This window comes from Phyllostomus discolor, chromosome 4 (genome assembly GCF_004126475.2).
Source record: "Phyllostomus discolor isolate MPI-MPIP mPhyDis1 chromosome 4, mPhyDis1.pri.v3, whole genome shotgun sequence".
Classification (NCBI taxonomy): domain Eukaryota; kingdom Metazoa; phylum Chordata; class Mammalia; order Chiroptera; family Phyllostomidae; genus Phyllostomus; species Phyllostomus discolor.
The window spans coordinates 123,287,119-123,307,202 of NC_040906.2; the positions used below are offsets into that span (position 1 = coordinate 123,287,119).

At 36.2% G+C, this 20,084-nt stretch overlaps 1 protein-coding gene across 2 annotated transcripts in view; it reads right to left on the reverse strand.

The window, feature by feature from the left end:
- Window positions 1-20,084, reverse strand: part of PKHD1 (PKHD1 ciliary IPT domain containing fibrocystin/polyductin) — a 450,921-nt gene that overhangs the window by 32,725 nt on the left and 398,112 nt on the right. For both annotated transcript variants that reach the window (XM_036024228.1, XM_028510816.2), the window contains 3 exons: window positions 16,114-17,128; window positions 4,404-4,539; window positions 3,331-3,418 (listed from right to left, as the gene is read on the reverse strand). In XM_036024228.1, coding sequence (XP_035880121.1) covers window positions 3,331-3,418; window positions 4,404-4,539; window positions 16,114-17,128 — 1,239 coding nt within the window. The remainder of the gene's footprint in view (window positions 1-3,330; window positions 3,419-4,403; window positions 4,540-16,113; window positions 17,129-20,084) is intronic.

Genomic DNA, 20,084 nt, shown 5'->3' on the forward strand with positions numbered 1-20,084 from the left:
ATGGACAAAATGACATCATCAAAACAAGCAATTGAAAATTACCTCATAATGCAGTTTTGAAAGTTTAATTTTTACATTAGCCAACCTTAGATAGTTTTGTTTAATTATCTTACTTTCTTAATAATGTAGCTTGTCTCTGAAAATTTGTATAGGAAACACTTTGGGTTGTCTTTTCCCCATAGGGTTTTAAACCTAAGGAGTTTCAGATTTAACTGCTTAGGTGAAGAAATCACAAAGAAAAACAAAAATATAAGTCAGCAATATGGGTGTTACTTTCACCAAAGTGAGTAAAATATCAATTGTATGATAGAAGTATGGAAGATATGGAAAGTCATTGAGGAGACTCATAAAATGAGCAGCACCATCTGGACCTTTAAAATTGGGTTATACAGAGAGAAAATAGACAGGGTGAGGAGGACAGTAACAAGGCTACAGAAGTTTGGGGAAAAATTATTTTTGTCCACAGGCTGAAAAGTTTTGGTTTCTTAATAAGTAGAGAGAGTAGCAAATTTATAGGCAAAAATAGTTGAAAAGCAACTTGAAAAGAGATAACAGTCAAATTTACAGCTCCAACAAGAAAACAACAGAGTGAAACAAGCTTTAAACAATAAAAGTTTTGAAGCTATGAAATATTTAATCATGAAATGTCAGTTGCTGCATCAAGAAAATTTTCAGAAGGGGCTACTTCTGTGGCTCATTCTGTTTTCTAGAAATCATGAGGTGTAGCTTAGCACAAAAACAAAAATTGTAATCTAAATAATATAGCAATTAAAAAAAATTTGGGGATTAACTTATTAAAAACTATGTTGAATGAGAATTCATTTTCTTGGAAACTTGATCATAACAATTTTATCTCCTTCAGTTTTTAGAGACAGTAACAATGAAAGAATGAAAAACAATATTCTCAGGAGGGGCAGGTATATTGTATGCCAACAATAGAAATAATTTAGACCCAAAGAAATGCAATTAGTAGGAAGGCAAGATTTAGCACTTCTATGATGGACTTATTCCAATACATTTTAGCATTTTCATATATGTTACAAGAGCCATGTGCATGAGCATTGACACATAGCCTGGGTAGAGTAAGAAATAACTGTAAAGCCATGGCCTTCCCTTGGAAACCAGAAACTTTGCAGATAGGCTGATGTTTGAACTGGTAGGTAAGTCTTTTACAAATTTGGAAAAAAACATTACAGACAACCTGAAACCAATAGAAATGTTTTAGCTGGCTTATGAAGGTATAAGAAATCTGATAAGCTAATTTTTTTAAAGAGTTATCAATACATCATCTAATTTTGCTTTTGTTATCTGTGCTTTTGACATCATATCTATAAAACCTTTCTCAAGACCATTGGTGACAAGATTTTCTTCTATGTTTTTCTCTAGGAGTTTTATAGTATCAGATCTTATATTTAAGACTTTGATCCACTTTGAGTTGATTATTTTTTCCTGTGTGGTATAAAGCAAAGGCCCAACTTTATTCTTTTTTTATTTTTTTGTATGTGAACATGCAGTTTCCCCAGCACCATTTGTTGAAGAGACTCTCCTCTCTTCGTTGTGTGTCTTGGCTCCCTTGTTAGTATCAGTTGAACATACGTACCTGGACTTATTTCTGAGATCTCTGTTGTGTTTCATTGGTCTATAGGTCTGTATTTATGCAAGTACCATGCTGTTTTGTTTACTAGAGTTTTGTAATATATTTTGAAATTTGGACAATTGTGGCCTTGATGCCTCTAGTTTTGTTTTTATTTTTCAAGACTTTTTTTGGTTATTTGGGATTTCTTTGTGGTTCCATATGAATTTTCTAATTTTTTTATAATTCTATAAGACATGTTATTGGAATTTTAATAGAGGTCACATTGAATATGTAGATCATTTTTGGGTAGTATGGACATCTTAAACAAAATTAGACAAAATTAAATGGTATAACATCAAACTGAACATCTTCTCCATAGCAAAGCAAACAATGAATAGAGTGAAAAGGTAAACTATAGAATAAGAGAAAATATTTGCAAGCCATGTTTCTGATAAGGGTTAATTTCCAAAATATATAAGGTATTTCTATAACTTAATAGCAAAAACAAACAAAAACCTGATTAAAAAGTAATGACTTGATTAGACATTTCTCCAAAGAAACCTTACAAATAGCCAACAAGCATATGAAAAGGTGCTCAGTATGACTAATCATCAGGGAAATGAAAATCAAAATCATAACGAGGTATTATCTTATACCTATTAGGATGATTATTATCAAAATACCAAAAGACAAGTGTTAGTGAGGATGCAGAGAAAGTTGAACTCTTGTAGGAACTCTTATAAACTGCTGGTAGGAATGCAAAATGGTCCAGTTGCTATGGAAAACACTATGGATGTTACCCACAAAATTAAAGATAGAGATATGAACAAGCAAGCTCACTCTGGGCACTTTTGCTAAAGAATTAAAATCGGGATCTCAAAGAGATAGCTGCACCCCATGTCACTTGCAGTACTATTCACACTTGCCAAGATATGGAAACAATCTAAGTGTCAATCAGCAGGTCAACTGATAAAGAAAACGTGGTATACATGAACAACAGAATATTATTCAGCCTTTAAAAAAAGGAAATTCTGAAATATGTGACAACTTGGATGAACACTGAGGACAATTATGCCAAATAAATAAGCCAGCCACAGAGGGACAAATACTGCAGGATTTCATCTATATGAGATATCTAAAATATTTAAATTCACAGAAGTAAAGAATAAAATGATGCTTGTTTTTATTTTTTAATTTTCACATGCACATGGTCCAGGGAAAGTAAATAAAGCTAAGCAATGGTACTGGAACTGCACAGAAAGGTAAGGGGGAGAAAACAAAGGGGGAGAGGGGAAAATGAACTTCAGGATTTCCTTTGGGCCAGGTGCTTTGCATTTGCCATCACATTTTTCAACTGGCTCATTGTTGAAAGCCAGTGTTTCTCCATAGAAACTACCTTGTACGGGTGACCTTGCTCCCGGGGTCAGTCCATGATACTGTACCAAAAAATAATTTGTCTTAGGGGACATGCTCTTTTCTTTACACCATTTTGGGGATATGGTTTGACAAAAATGCACCTTCATCACTCAGAGGATGGGAGGAGAGGTGGAGGTAGTCCCCAAAGAATTTACTGCTAACCAAAACTTTCTTTTCATAGACACTGGCATTGCAGGCTGGGTATAGAGGATGTTTCTTTGAAATGACTTCAGATACTGGGTATTGCTGACCTTGCTATGCGTCCCTAATGGTTGCAAACATTTTCTGTGCAGATGCAGTGATGAATGTCACAGGTACCGAATGTCACAGGTACCTACCTTTTAGCACTGAACCCGATGTTCCTTCCAGAGAAACAGAAACGGCCCAAGGCTCATGCGGCAGCCCCAAGGACTCGACTCTCTGATTCTGAAACCAGAAAAAATAAAAAGGAAAAGTTGGATTCAGAAGAAGATCTAAATTTATCTAAAAAGAAGAAGAGAATTCAGAATAGCATCTTTCATAAAGCACAAATTCAGTACAAACAAGGAAGGAAAATAATAAATAAGCATTTTCTTTCTTATGTTAAGAGCATATTACAATTAGTGTATTGAGAGAAGAAAAGGACATTACTGCAGAAAACGTTGGGCAAGGTGGTTAAGAGGAGAAAGGAAAGCTGAGTTTATAGAGGAGGAGTGGTATCACGTGCTTATGGTTAACAGGGAAGGCAAGGTCAAGAGAAGAAAGCAGGAGAGAGTTGAGTGAGTCCCAGACTAGATCAAAAGTGACAGTTTCCAAGTGTGAACTTCAGTCTGGTGGCCTTGTCCCTCTGCAAATGTCAGAAGATGCATTTTAAAAATAAAGAGTGGAAAGTAGGTTTAATTATCCTATTGCACTTAGTTTTCTTCCACGACTTTCTTTAGTAAATATAGAAAGATAAGATGGAGTTAGAGGACACAGCCACTGAAATTAGAATTAAGCACTGAACCCTCTTGTTAATGATTTACTTAAACTACATATAAGAGAAATCATTTAAATAATATAAAACTATTATGCAGATGTGATGGCACAAATTCCTTCATTAGCATATACAATTACTTCCTCAGATGCAGATATACTTCTTTGAGAAGGCTAGATTTCTGAAAAGGTATGAGAAACCTACTTCAAGAATTTGGTGGGGGAGGAAAAGTTTCAGAATTATATTTCTACCCATAATCAAATGCCAGCCACCATACAAAGTGGCAGGAAAGCAGGCTGTGAAATGGAAGGACGGTGACAGCCGTAGTGAGAAGGTGTCAGTGCACCAAGTGTCACACAGTGGGCACTCTGAAAATTGGTATCATGATAACGGAACCTACCTGTGTGCTCAGTACCTCTCCCCAGCTTGAGAGGTTGTCACACCTGAACAAGTTACCTGCTTGTCCAGGAAAACAAGCTGTGGTTGTACTGGAAGTTCTTTTCCCACTTCCCCATCTGAAGGCTGGACAAGGACTGAAAGGGCATAGGGCCGAATATATATCGAGTTCCCAGCATTAAAACTGCTTGTATTTCTGGCACATGTAAAACAAAATAGAATACATTCATAAGATTACACATATCACTGCCGTGGCTATTTCCATAATACATTATTACCCATGAAATATTAGCCTTGGCATCTAGAAACTTAACAATGCACTTCACAGTGAACATTACCTTATAGTTGGAGAATAATTACATCTTTATATAATATGTTTGCTTAGCTCTAGTAAACAATGGACTGGGTGTGAGGGGATGGGGGGAGAACCATAAATTATGAACTTTGATGTTTATCACAGTGTATTAATATCGGCCCCAAAAAGCCCCAGTGAGGGAACACAGAGGACAATACTTAGGTGGTGGGATGTGTTCAGGAGTCTAGTAGTCAACCAGCTCTCTCCCCAAAGACCCTGATTGTCAGGGTCATCCAGTCCGCATGGCATGAGTAGTTTCTCCACGGCTGATCCTGGTACCAAGATGCCATCACTGAGCACCACGAGGAAACGCCTGAGAGCAAGCCCAGTGCAGCACTGTTTGAAGTGTTACAGCTCATTCAGTCCTCACAGCAAACCACCACCCCCATTTATGCTCTTCACAGTGTGCTTGCACTAACAGGTTCAATAACTGCAATTCATTGATGGATTGGTTTTACATGAAAGAAGCCCTTAGGGAGAATAATATTTATAGTGAATACGTGCTGAGTACTAACTGTGTACCAGGTACTCTTCTAAGCTTTCCATGTACAAACTCATTGCATCTTTAAAATGATATTACAAAGTAGGTACTGTCACTTATATGTGAAGAAACTGAGGTCTAAAAAGGGTAAAGTAACCTGCCAAAGGTTTTACAAAGAGCAAGGTTATGACCAAGGTATAGAGCAGTCATCTAATGAGCTATATTTTTTTCATCCCTTTTAAGTACATTAATTGCTGGTGTGACTTAACAAAAACATGGCATAAACAAAATAAAATGAAATGGTTATATATAATTCATGATACCTTAAAATATCTTTTTTTCCTAGAGCCTTGGCATTTTTAATGACTAAGATAGCTTTATTAAAAGAATTACAAGCTCTGGCCAGGTAGCTTAGTTGGTTAGAGAGTCGCCCCAATACACCAAGGTTGTGGGTTCGATTCCAGGTCAGGGCACATACAAGAATCAAGCAATGAATGCATAAGTAATGGAACAAAAAAAATCAATGTTTCTCTTTCTCTCTCTCTCAAATCAATAAATACAGTTTAAAAGAACATTATTTTAAAAAGAACATACAGTTTATGGATTATATATCTTTTGCCCCCTTGATCTTATTATGTATTATACATCATAGGCATGTAATAGATTTTTAGCAGTTAAACAAAATATGTAAACAGACTTTATACATCACATATATCCTGCTAATAGGAGTATCCCATGGTGACTCATCCTCAGTACATCCTAGGTCAGGTCTAACAAAAAAGGATTTGATTGCAAAAAAAAGAAAAGTAGTCTTTCCTGCCCTCAATTAAATGCTTGTGAGTCAAACACTTTATTCCCTAACCTTTCATTTTTTTCTTTCTTTTGTGAGAAGAAAAGGACAAAGTATTTAACATAGGAAGTGTATGTCAGGTAAAGGTGACAACTAGTCCTAAAAAGAGGAAACTGTGGAAGAGCAAATGTGGTGGATGAGGAAATATGACATTTCTGTAGGAAGCAACCTCTCTCTCCCCAGAGAATCCTGGGGAGTGGGCAGAGTCGTCCTAAGAGCCCCCCCTTCGGTCATCTGCTAGCTGAGGCTCTGCTGCAGTTGTTCCCTGGGAATCCAGCACATGCTAGCGCAGTCATCACTCATTAGTTTGCTTAACCTGAGTGGGTAAAGCTGTCTTTTAATTTTTTTTAAGGGAATAACTTAAAATAGGTTTTTAAAATCTATGCTTTCAATTCTATTCTTCTATGGGTCCCAGGTTATTGGACAATTCTAACGCTGTCACCAGATCTATTTCTCCCCTAACTTGGTTCTCAAATGCTTTCCGATGCAGGACAGGAGTCAGGCTGGCAGTGTGGGAGTTTCAGAAACTGAAAGGGTCCATCAGAGACCCTGACATAAGCACATGGGCGTCTAGAGACGAAGGGACAGGAACCAACTGCCTGAACACCCGCAGAAAGGCCTCTCCCTGACACACTTTAAAGTTTATTGTGAGCAAACATCTCTTATTAAATGTAAACAGCATCTCACTGGAGGTCAGAGACTTGCTGCTACAGCATATCCCAAGGTAATACCACTTTAAGCTCCACATAAACTCTTAAGCAGTTTCTATCCTAAAACCTGACCGTAGGTGGTACAGTTTTTTACGATATGTTATAATAGTGCAATAAATCTGTTAGCTTAAAATCGAATCTCCGTGGCCTTTTAGAGAAATCATCATTAAATGCAGGGTCCTGTTAATGATGCCATCGAAGTGAAATTGTTTAATCTGCTAAGGGGGTGAAAGGTCACCAAATGAATTTTTTATAATACATCAACTTGACACGCAATAGGGAAAACTGTAATAGATAAAAGCAAAGGAAAAGGGCACTGTCTTCTTCTGATAGGTCAATAGCAGCCAAGAGAGTCACTCATCCACTTTCCTTTCACGATGGGGCTCCTTTTGCATTTAATATGGACACCCAATTAATACCTCAGCACCACCGACAACCTCATTTTAGGTGACTTATAGCAATTTCTCCCCCTTCCCTGAAATGAAAGTGATCACAATACATCATAGCATTGTGCGAATTAACGTTAATTGATTCAAGTTACCAAGCAATGATGGGCCACTTATATAATCTAGGCGTTATTGGGTGCTAGAAGGGATGGAGGGAAGATTAGATTCCAGTGTCCGTTGCTGTGACGACGGGAGTCACCTGATGCCTTGTTAGACAGTTGTAAGGTTCTATTGCTGGCCCCAGTGGGGTCGTCAGTAAACTGGAGTGATGTCCAAACATCATTATACGCTGCTCCGATATTAAAGCAAAGGGATTAGCAACTTATTGCAAGCAACCTGGATTTGTCATTGTGCTGTCCTTATCCAATTTCCCACCGCTAATGTGACTGTAGCCTGCGGGCAGAAAGACCTTCAGCCAAACTTTAAAAAATGGGGGAGGAAAGTTCCCTCCAACCCTCCCAGTTCTAACCACTATTTAACAGTTTCCCATCCCCAGCCAGGTATGTGAAAGAATTTTTTTCCCCTTCAAGGCTTAAGTGCAAACTAAAAGAAAGATAAAGAGAATATAGAAATTTCCCAGTTCCAAAATCACCACAATGCACTTCAACCTTTGTTTTTCAATTTGCTAGATCCAAACTGCTTACCCTGTAAAGGGGTGGGTGGAAGCTGGGTGGGGGGTGGGGGGCATTATTTCTATTTATATGGTAAACCCAGTAAACAAATAAACAAATAAATCCTATTGGTGAAAGCTCATTCTGGGCAAGACCTATGGGGACCGGTGAGTGATGGGAGTTAGAAGTACTTTTGTGCCTTGTTTTTAACATTTGCTTCTTCAAAGTTACTAAGTCAGGTTCCTAGAAAAGAGCCCCATGTTTTAATTAAATGTTTCAGGATGTCCTGAGCACTTCCAACCATCGTTAATTTAAATAGGCTAGATAGGGCAGAATCTGTATGTGCCAGGAGGGAACTTGAATTCCCACGGAGTTTGCAAGATTCTGTAGTCTGGAAGAGGGAAGTAAGTTCTCTAGTCAATTTAGTTCAACACACATGTGTTAGCCCTTCTACTGTGTACACATTTGTTCTAGGCACTGGGACATATGCAAAGATAAATAAACACCATGAGCGCTGCCCCTCAAGATTGGTCTTTTGTATGATTCGTTTTACCAGCTAACTTTCAGAATTTGTAAGGTATGAATGACTTCACTGGCTAACTTTAAAAATTGACACATACCACTTTACTTATACAGTAGTCCCCCCTTTTCTACACGGGATATGTTCCAAGAGCCCCCAGTGGATGTCTGAAACGAGGGATAGTACCAAACTCTACATCTCCTATTTCTTTCTCTTTTTTATACACATATACCCTTTCACTTACAGGAAGCACTTTAAGGCTTCTCTTTGGCGTATCCAATTTGACACCATCACTCTCCTGCAATTTGGGGTGTTACTTGCACACAAGCCCTGGAATACTGTGACAGTTGATCTGGTAACTTAGAAGGCTACTAAGTAACTAATGGGTGAGTAATGTATACAGCATGGATACACCAGACAAAAGGGTAATTCACATCCCGGGAGGGATGGAGTGGGACAGTCTATCACATTACTCAAATGGCACAAAATTTAAAACTTATAAATTATTTACTTACAGAATCTTCTATTAAATAGTTTTGAACCATGATTGACAGCAGGTAACTGAAACCCCAGAAAGCAAAACTGAGTAAGAGGGGAGTACTGTATTTCATAGTCCGTTTGCTCCCTGTCAAGCCTAGCCAGACGCTCTTAGCTCCTAAGAGACAAGAAATGCCTTATGATCCAACTGTTTCCTTCCTGCACTATAGCACAGTAGTTCCGGACTGGGCACACTATAAGCATGCAATTCATATTACTATAGTAGCACTAAAGCACATCAGTACCCGCCATGCACCACTTTAGCTCTGAGGCCATTAAACACCTTTGGAAAGCCACCACCTGTTTTGGCCTGGCTAACTTCAAGTTTTGGTACACTCCTCAATTGGTGTGCTTACTGCTATGCTCCAACACTTATCATGAAACTCTTGAGGTTCTTTGGAATTATTCATTTTGAACTGAGATTTGAGTGGCCTGAGGTGTAGGCTGCAGTGTGCCAGGAGTATATGCAGACCCAGAGTAAACACTACACATTGTCCCACAAGGTCAATTCAGAGGTCAAAATCTATGCATTTTCGTTGGTACATCATTTAAAATAATGTTTTATAATAAATGTAACATTCATATCTTATCTGGAGTAATGGAAACTCTGAACACATTTTTAAGGTCATGCACAAAATATTCAAAATTTCCTGTTTGCATTAGTGTGTTGTAGCAGTCAAAGTGTGACCAGGAAAACAGAAATCACTCAAGATTTTTCCAATTAAAGAGATTTAATTTAACATAAGATATTGGTTACACAGGAGGATTAGAGTGGCAGAAAATCCAAGTGGGCTACTTTTCAATATTTGCAACTGGTACTTAATGCACATTGGTACTCTTGGGAATATAATATTAAGTTGAAGCCTTGACCACCTAATACATATTATATACATACAAATCCAGGGTCCAACAGAAAGTAACCAGGGTCCAGCTTGAGTGTGGTCAGTAGGGTAATAACATGGGTGTAATATTTTATAGTTTTAATTTGAACATTTCACCAAAAATGTCATATGGTGTGCTCCAGTGTGATATTGTTATGTTACAGAATTATATGCCTATGATTTTGTAATAAAAGGGGGCATTATTTGTGCTGGGCCCCTGTATATTCTTCAACTGTACCAGAAATTAAATTAATGGTTAAGCAGGTTAATATTGAATTGATGATATCTTTGTAATAGACATAATGACATTTAATACAATATTCTTATTAAGTAGGTACATAAATTTGTTTGCCTATTCATTAATTTCAAAATGTCTAGACTTTCATACAAGTCATATAATTTTTGGACATAATAGCTGTTCAATTAATACTTGGTAAATTTAAAACATTGAAATGTAAGCTCTTATAAGTCTTTATTATATTTACCTATGACTTCATTGTCTGTACACATAAATATAAATTACTTGATTTTAAGGTAGTATGTTTCAATTTTGGACTTAGAATTACATGTGTATGTGGGTAGGAAACTGCTGGGTAAGATATGTCAACAGCAGCAATGGGTTAAAATTAATGTCCCATTTAAAAGGAAAATAGCAGAAAAATATAAACTACAGGGTAGAATTAAAGATTTAGTGGTTTGGGGCCATTTAGTATAAGAACAATGATCCCTAAGGGCATCACTGCAGAAACAGGGCTGTAAAATAAATGATACCTTTGAAAATGGCCATGAATCATCAATAAAAATGTGAATGATATACTTTATTTCCCATATAATAAGGCTGGGTAATAAGTTTTTTTTCAAGTTTAAGAAATGAAAGGTTTAAAAATACAGTGATAAAGGAGCAATTTTTAATTAAATGAAAAGTTTGCTTATGCAGAGCATCTCATTCTCCCACAAAGCCACATATATGAAATACCATTATGACAATCTTGCCATCCACCTAACTCAACAAAGTGGTGAACTTGCATTGTAGTAAAAGAAGAAATGGTACAGAAACATTCTTTGACAGTGAAGCCAGGGTTTTGCCATGAAGGAGACAAGAGATAAGCTGGCCATATAGGAATCTCTTCCCGGATTAGCATTCTTCCAGTCTTGGGAAGAATACCCTCCTTTGTTGAAAGTTTTTGCTGTTGTGCACTGCACACAGCTGTTTCCTAGAGAGCAGGTGCCCAGAGGGCACAGAGGGACTATACAAGGGAAGATGCTAAGTGAGAATGAGTACCAATAGATTCGTCTCACCACTTGTCTCTCCTAGTCGTCTTTTCTGTTCTGAGCCAGCTTGAGAGGGTGCTACTTACAGAGAAGAAGGGAACTTAAAGGCTATTTACAAGATGGGTACAAAAACATACAAATACACACTCCCAAAGAGTCATGGTCACCCTCAGTATATCTGTTTTTGGGGCCCAAAGTTCATGGCAATATCATAGAGAAGGAACTTTAAGTGAGATAGCATATTAGTTTGCCATTGCTACATAACAAATTACCCCAATCTTAGTTGCCTAAAATAAAACAAATTTATTATCTCCGGGTTGTGGGTTAAGAGTTCAGACAGGCTTGGCTAAGTTTAATGCCCAGGTGGAGGTTTTTGGAAAGAATGCACCTCCAAATGCACTCAGATTGTCATAGAGTTTATTTCCTTGTGGTGGTAGATTGAGGTCATTTCCTTGCTGGCTGTGAGCCAATGTTCATTCTGTGTTCTTTGAGTCCACCCACTTCTTCTCACGTGGTTCCTTCCATCTTAAAAGAAGTGACCCTTCAAGTCCTCTCACGCTTTGAATCTCTCTGCATTCTTCTTCTGCCTTCTTATTTTGCCACAGCAGGAGAAAGCTCTCCACTTTTATGGGCTCATGTGTTTAACTGGGTCCACCTACATAATCCTGGATTTTCTCTTTATCTTAAAGTAAACTGTGCCATATAACATAGTGTATTCATAAAACTGTTATCTGATCATATTCATATGTTTCTGGGGTAGGGCAGCACATCACTGGGAGGCCATTTTAGAAATTCTAACAACCCCAATTGCTTTGGAATTTCAATAGCTAAACTTCCATTAAAAATATATGTATTTAGCCTGGACTGCATGGCTCAGTTCATTGGAGTGTCATACTGTACACTTTGATTCCTGATTGGGGCACGTGCCTAGGTTTTGGGTTTGATCATCAGTTAGGGTGTATACAGAGGCAACTGACCAATGTTTCTCTTTTACACTGATATTTCTTGCTCTCCTTTACTCTCTTTCTAAAATCAACAAATATATCCTCAGGTGAAAATTACAAAAAAGAGATATATTTAATTTTATTATATGACAAAGATATTAATGGTATTTTTATTAAGCAGGAGAAAGCAAGAAGAAGAAGAAAGAAAGAAAGAAGATGAGAGCAAAAATCAACTGTCTACTGAAAGAAAAACAACCAGTATAAAATGTGTCTTTCTAGGATTCCAGATAAAAGAAAGAATATAGAACAAAGAGTCCCATGGGGAAACCCCGGTATAAAAAGAACACATTGAACATAGGTTTATCTCTGCTCCCTCTACTCCACTGAAATTACTTAAAAAACTAAAATTGAATAAAAAGCGTATAAATAGTAGGAACTTCTTCTTTCTACTAGCAAAGTGTTAGAAGCTACATAAGTACCCATCAGTAATTGAATGCATCAAAAAACTGTGGTATATTTACACGATGGAATACTACACAGCAGAAAGAAAGAAGGAGCTCCTACCTTTCACAACAACATGGATGGATTTGGAGAGTATTATACTAAGTGAAATAAACCAGGCGGTAAAAGAGAAATGCCATGTGGTCTCACCTTTAAGTGGGACCTAATCAACAAAACAAACAAGCAAGCAAAATATAACCGGAGTCATTGAAATCAAGAACAATCTGACAGTAACCAGAGGGGAGGTAGGGGGGATAATGGGGGGATGGGGGAAGGGTTTTCAGGAACAACTATAAAGGACACATGGACAAAACCAAGGTGGGGTGGAAGCAGGGGAGGGAGGTGGGGATGGCTGGGGTGGGGCATGGAGTGGTGGTGGGGGGAAATGCAGACAACTGCAATTGAACAACACTAAAACCATTTTAAATAAATAAATAATTTTAGTAAAATTATTTAGCTTGGCAAATTATTAAAACTATTTAAATCGTGACATCAAGTGAAAACTCAGTTTTCTAGTTAAAATAGTAAAAGAAAATGTATATAGTTAATATAGTTAATATTTTTGAATGCTTGATAGAAAAAAAGTGTGTAAATATGAAAGGATAAAAAAGCCAGGTGAAAACTGAACAACTGACAATAGAGGTCAACAATGCTTTGAAAGATGGCAAACTGGTTCATGGAACTGACTTAGCCAAGCAAGTTTGCTGAAATCCAGATGCCTCTAGAGGAGGATGGAGCCCAATTCACTGTTCATTATTTAATTAAAACAGAGATAGCATTCCATTTCTCCCTGCACAGCAGAAGTTGCAGCTTTTCCAAAGCAGGAAATACTCCCCTTGAAAAGTAAATATTTAAAATGGTCTCGATTTGTTGAATGCATACAATCCCATTAAATTAATAAGGGTAAACCTCTCAAGAACATCCTTGAGAGGTACTTTTCACTGAAAGCCTTGTACTGTCTCAAGGTCAATTCATTAGGTTGTTAATGTCTGATCAAAGTTGAAAGGACAGGTCTGGCCTTGGGGCTTGCACAGGGCTTCAGGGTTGTTTAACACACTGTGCAGTTCTTAGGACCATGGGAAGCCTTGCTAATTCTCATTCAATTCCTTAGGACATGGTATTTTTCATTCTGCAGAAATTTATTCAGAAATACTTAAGAAGCAGCCGTTCCTTATCTTCAGATTATTTGCTTTTTTTGCCTTATGTCTAGATTTTTTTCCTAAAATACTAAAAGAATACAGAGAAATGAGGGATATAATATACCCCAACAGAAAGTTGATACAATAATATACATGGTTTCCTATTAAATCAGAAATATCTGAGTCAAAGTTGAAAGCATTATGGCTATGACAGATGGGAGGCAACAAAGGCAATCTTTTTTTCTGAAGCTACCGCACATCCTTATGACAGAATGATATCCCCACACCTATCTGCATGTACCTAAATGTGTGCTCAGTCTACTCTCTTTACTGGGCTCCTCTGTTACAGCTCCATTGCTACTACACTTTGACTTTTCCCTCCTTCTTGTTAAAAACTAAATATTCACTGAGACTTTATATTATACATATAAAGTTCAATAATGGGTTCAATATTGAATATTCCATGTTCAACAATATAATATATATTCCATACATATAGATATAGATATAGATATAGATATAGATATGTATGGAATATATCTATGTATGGAATATATATTATAATATAATACATATATATAGATATATATATTATAAACATTGGTCATTTTAAGTGCAACATATTAGGAAAGCTCAGTACTGTAAAATCTAAATAAAATTTAGCAATGGACTAGCTCTTTTTCTCCTAACTCACCCACACATATAAGAACTGAGTAAGATCTAAATGCAAATGGGCTAAAGGAAGGAAACCATATTTAAACATAAGCTAAGATGCACTAGCATACTTTTTTTCAGATTCCTGATTCTTATATTATCATGCATAATATCATAACAACATCAATGATATGGTGAGGGTTTAATGGTTGGTAAAAAAATATCCAAGATTGAATAGATTTTGCACAATCATGCAACCAGGAATATGTTTTAATTCTAAGCTGATAAATTACCAATTCTTCAAATCAACCAGAATCCAGAAAAAAATTGCTTGAATTTACTTTTTATACCTTCTATACATATTAATGTACTATAGAAAAGAAGAACACTTATGTCCTTTGTAAAGACATAAAATATAATACACTAAGCTTCCACACAAATATGTTGCCCTGTTTATGAAATGGCAATCAATATGTTAGTTGAATATGCCTCAAAATGTAAAGATATTACTTTTTGCTTTTGCTGTCTACAGTAAATTGCACATTCATTGGAGATGATTGTGCAGAAGTAACGAATACCCATTAAATAGTAATGGGTATTACTGCTAATTTATTGGCACTACTACTTATAAGATGAAAAAGCAGTTAACAATAGCATAATCTAAAAGAATATGCATGCTCTGAAATATCATTGAGTAATATAGCTCAGAATCTGAATAAGTTTACCTGTTTCAAGAGACCCAATATCACCTCAAAATGTGCATGGGTTTGAGTTTATTTTCCCAGTAGCAATGACAAATTTATAGGGAATATTCATGTTGTCCAATTTGAGTCCTCTACAACCAAGCAGCATGCATTTATAAAGTGGTTAGTTTTAGATATGTTTTCCAAGCATTAGGACAAGTTCATATTGTTTCTCAGTCTGGGATATCATTTTTGGTTCTTTTGTACCTGCTAAAAATTGGAGCTTGGGACTTTCAGCAGCCTTGTCCCCATGGCAGATGGCTTAGATGGACTTGGGCTTCATTCCTTGGCTAATTAATCTATAAAATTGTGAATTATTTACCCTTGCCTTTCCTTAACATGTGCTTCGCATACTTCATTTACTAAGCTCAGAGGAACATTCAGGTAAATTTACTTCTGAAATGTGTGTTGAACAGAAATGTAGTGGAGAACTTCAAAATACAAGCTGGTCAAATCAGAAGACACAGCATAAAGGACTTTACAGATCCTACATGGGTCTGTGCCAGAAACAGTTTTGGCCTCAGTGAGCTCCTGCCTCACATAATTTGACGAAGGCATCCTTTCAGAGGTTTAGAATCCTAGGTTAGATAGAACCCAATCAGAGTCACTGCTTTAGCCCAATAAACTGCCAATCATCCCTCCAACATGTTCCAAAGTGTAAGTCCTTCCCCAGTCCTTACAGGCAGAATTATCATCCTCCTCAGTGCTGAAGTTTTAGCTCATAGCCCTATGGAGTTGTGATAGGTCATGTTTTTGTTCATATCTATTTCACCTTAGCAACCCCAGAATCGAGCCCACTGCTTAGATTCCTTACTTGAATAAATGAATAATCAAGTGAATTGAAAATAAGTTGCTTTAGAAAAATCTCTTCCTACATGCTTTTCACCTTAAGGTACCAAAATATAATTCCTTCAACCACCAAGGGAATAAGACAATCATAAAAAAATATATAGATATAATAATGAATTTTAAAATTGAGAATTTAAGTCTATAAATAGCTCTTTCAGTTTTTATTCTTATTTTAAGAAGCAGAAAGGTTATGTGATTCAGTATAAATAGATTGACATTTGCAATAGGCACTCAAGAAATCAGCCCTAATTTGAATGTTATTATAGTTAATACTTACCCATAACCAATGACTCCCTCTGAGTGAGTCACCAGTAAGGCCCCGATGGTCATATTCAGAACATTCTCTAGTACTCCAGTCTGTTGAGCAGTGATAATCTGGTGAGCCAAATTCTGTAATGTGTCACTTGATAAGGATGGAATCAGTCCAGTGCTGCTTGCTGTTGGCAGATCACCAATTTCAATGACCATCACTTTTGAGATAGTTTCCATGGTGGTTGGTGGTGGGAGCCTATCTGAGTTCATTTCCATCATGAGAGGTCTACGTTGACCAACTCTATAATGACTGGCACAAGTCACAGTTGGGCAATTACGCTTTCTTTTTGCTCTACGGTCAGCAATGGCCTTTAAGGTTACTTCATTGCCAGGCATGTCGTGAATAAATCTTATTTGGTCTTGGCTAACCTGCAAGAAATCAGTTAGTCTTTCAAGCATCATGATTTCCCAGCCTTTTTCTAGGATTGAAAACATCACAGTGAAGGCCAAATGGATGGAAACACCTGAGCGTATTTCAATGGGCTCCTCTCCTTGTAGAACAACATACAAGAGGTTATCCACGATGCTGAAATAGTTGGAACCAATAGGCTTATCTAGCAGTGAGGAAGTTGATTGAACCTGAGTCGGTGGAATGAAACTTCCCCTTAAGAAAACATGGGGGCTCTGAAGTTCATGGTAGAATATAGCCAACAGAAGCTTGGAGGCACTTTTGTTCCCCAATAGAAAAAAACGCAAAACTTGAGGTGTCTGATCCACAAAGCAGACCTTAGTGGTTTCCCAGGTGGGTAAAATGGAATAGAAAGTAGATGCAGACCCTGAAGCAGAGCAGGGAGTGTTGGTATTCACACTGCTAAAGATGTCAACAAAACCACTAGTCACAGATACAACAGGATATAACTTCCTCGTTGTCCAAAGGGCATCAGCATTGTCAAGAATTAAGATCACTTGGTCAGTCTGTTTGCAGATGTAGCCTTGCATCAGGGATCTGTATGTGCATTTCTGTTCTTCTCTAAATGTACCTATAAAATAAATGAAAGTAAACAGGTAACATATGAATCACAATCTCTCAAAGATGATTTGCAATTCATCACTTTCATCATCATCTGTAAGCTTATGAAATATTTATTGAACACTTAGGTGTGCTAGATACTGAGAATGCAAAGGAATCTTGGGCAAAATGTGAAAGAAACATACACTACATAATAGTTATTTAATATAATTTAAGTGTCTATGTTATATATGTAAATTCCATAACATATATGTAATTTAAAGTTAATAATGATTATAATAGCTTAGTATAAAAACAGTGAATAAATAAAATAATTTTTAAAAAGAATAGTTACTATGATTTCCATAGTGAGAAAAGAAAAACAGGAGAGCATGAGGTAATATTTGAATCAATGGGTAAAGAAGTAAATTAAGGGAGCGGGAGCAGAGAATGTACAGAAGTGTATTAAAAATGAAGAGGTATATTCTGACCAGATTGTGGAAGAGTTTTCATGTCAGACTACAGCACTTTCTCATACTTTCTTTCTCTCTAAATGAACAGTAAAGAAATGCAAGGAGAAGAAAAAAAGTAATAATTTGGGGGTAGTTGAAGATAATCAAGGCTAATAAGAATATTTTTTAAAAGCATTATTTATTAATCCCACCATTCCTAATCCTCCTGTCTATGAACCTAGAGTAGCTCTTATTCTGAATCCACAGAAATGTTTTATCTTCCTACAAATAATTCCTTTGATTTAAAATTGATATACACTAAATCTTCTTGTATTGTTTTATAGATATTTAAATTTGCCTTTTTGTAAGTACATCAAAGTTGCTTAAGGACTGGAATAGCAACAAAAACTCAAATTATTACTGATACAGGATATTCTAAATTTGAGCATGATCTGGCCTCCTCCTACACCCTTTCTTCCATATGACATAATTAGAAATCTGTGCCAAAGTTGCTGATTATCAGAAAATTTAATTACCAAAATGTGACTTCAAGAGTAGGGCAAATGGTTTACTTATACCTCATAATAACATAAACTACAGTAAGCATTATAAGGGAAATTGTTAAATATTTTAAATTAAATGATAAAATTTTAGCATATCAAAATTTGTGGGATGCAGTAAAAACAGTACATTGAAGAAAATTGATCATGTTAAGTGCTTAAATTCTAAAAAGAAATGTCTAAGAACAATGCCTTATATCACCACCTTAAAAACTTAGAAAAAGAACAAAGCTAACCCAAAGTAAGTAATAATAAAAGAAATAATAAATATAATAGCAGAAATCAATGAAATAGAATAGAAACAAACAAAACCAGAAATTTGAGCAAAGCTGAAATTTGCTTCTTGGAAAATATTAACAAATTGAATAACCCCTCACTAGACTGTTCAAGATACAAAGGAAGAGAGCACAAATTTCTAATTTCAAGAATGAAAGAAGGATTAATACTACAGATCCTCTGGGCAAAGATTGAGACTATAACAAACTTTGTGCCAACAAATTCAACAACTTAAGTAAAACAGATAAATTCCTTGACAACTGACATAAGATAAAACATAAACATAAAACTTGAGGCCCTGGCTGGTGTAACTCAGTGGATTGAGCACAGGCTGTGAACCAAAGGGTCGCTGGTTCAATTCCCAGTCAGGGCACATGCCTGGGTTGCAGGCCAGGTCCCTTGTGGGGGCTATGTGAGAGGCAACCACACATGATGTTTTTCTTCCTCTCTTTCTCCTTCCCTTTCCTTCTCTCTAAAAATAAAAAAAAATAAATTAAAAAAACCATAAACCTTGAATTGTTCTATGTCTCTTTAAAAAACTGAATTTACTAAGTTGAATACTAAATTATTAATTTAAATAAAGATTTAATGATCAAATATCAATAAATGGTCACTTTTATACAGTGTTTTTTTTTCTCCCTATAGTCCTATAATACGGAAATGCTGATGTTAGATCATGTATCATCTTCCAGAGCATGGAACCAGTATGAAGACATGATCTAAATAGCCAAAGAGAATTACTTGCATGATTTTAATAGCACAATAGCCATTGTGCTTTGAGACACTAATGCGTAAATCTGTACTACCAGTGCTACATACTTTCCAAATGAGATAGTTCCCCTTTTCTAAACTCTATGGCTCACTCTCCATTGCATACACTTTTTTCCCAGCCATGTTGATGCCATTGATCAATCATACACATTCCATCTGGTTTTATAGATCTCGGCCTTGTTCTTCTTTCTCATGCAAAAGACATAACATCTTCTAAAGTGACTCCTATAGACTGCTAAATTCTTGGAACTGTCCCTAAATAGAATAATTATTCTCTTCGTTAATATGATCCTCAATTATTCCCTGCTACTAACTGACTGTATGTACTTTAATAACTTACATTAACTTAGTAGGCAGGAGTGTCCTTACTGGGTTATTTCTCAGAGCCACAGGCTATATCCCATATTTAAATTACTACAGGGCTTAACACACTACCTCAAACACAGTAGATGCTCCTTAATATGTATTAATTGTGTATAATCTTTTTTAAAACTGATATTCTTTAAATAATCTTTGTCTATTCTTGCCAGGTGTCTAGTTATAAGATTATCATTCTATGACTCAAATATATTTTATAGCAACTCATCGGAACAACAATAACAGAGTATACTATACAAATTTATTATGAGACCTGCCCCATGAATTGATACTAATATGATAACTCCATACTGTGACAAACTGAGCTATTTTACATAAAACCATAAGATTGAAATTATTGCTAATTATATGTATATAAATTTTCTTCTGTTCTGGAATCATAATTAATTGCAAAAAATCTGTCATGACAAAATATTTCATTCTTGGTTAATTTGTTAATTCATTAAATAACTACACATGTAGGAATGTGAATTTTTCTTTTACTTCTAGTCCTCATGTCAGATGCTTTCTAAAGCTAAACTAATAAAAATGGACCATCTATAATGATCCA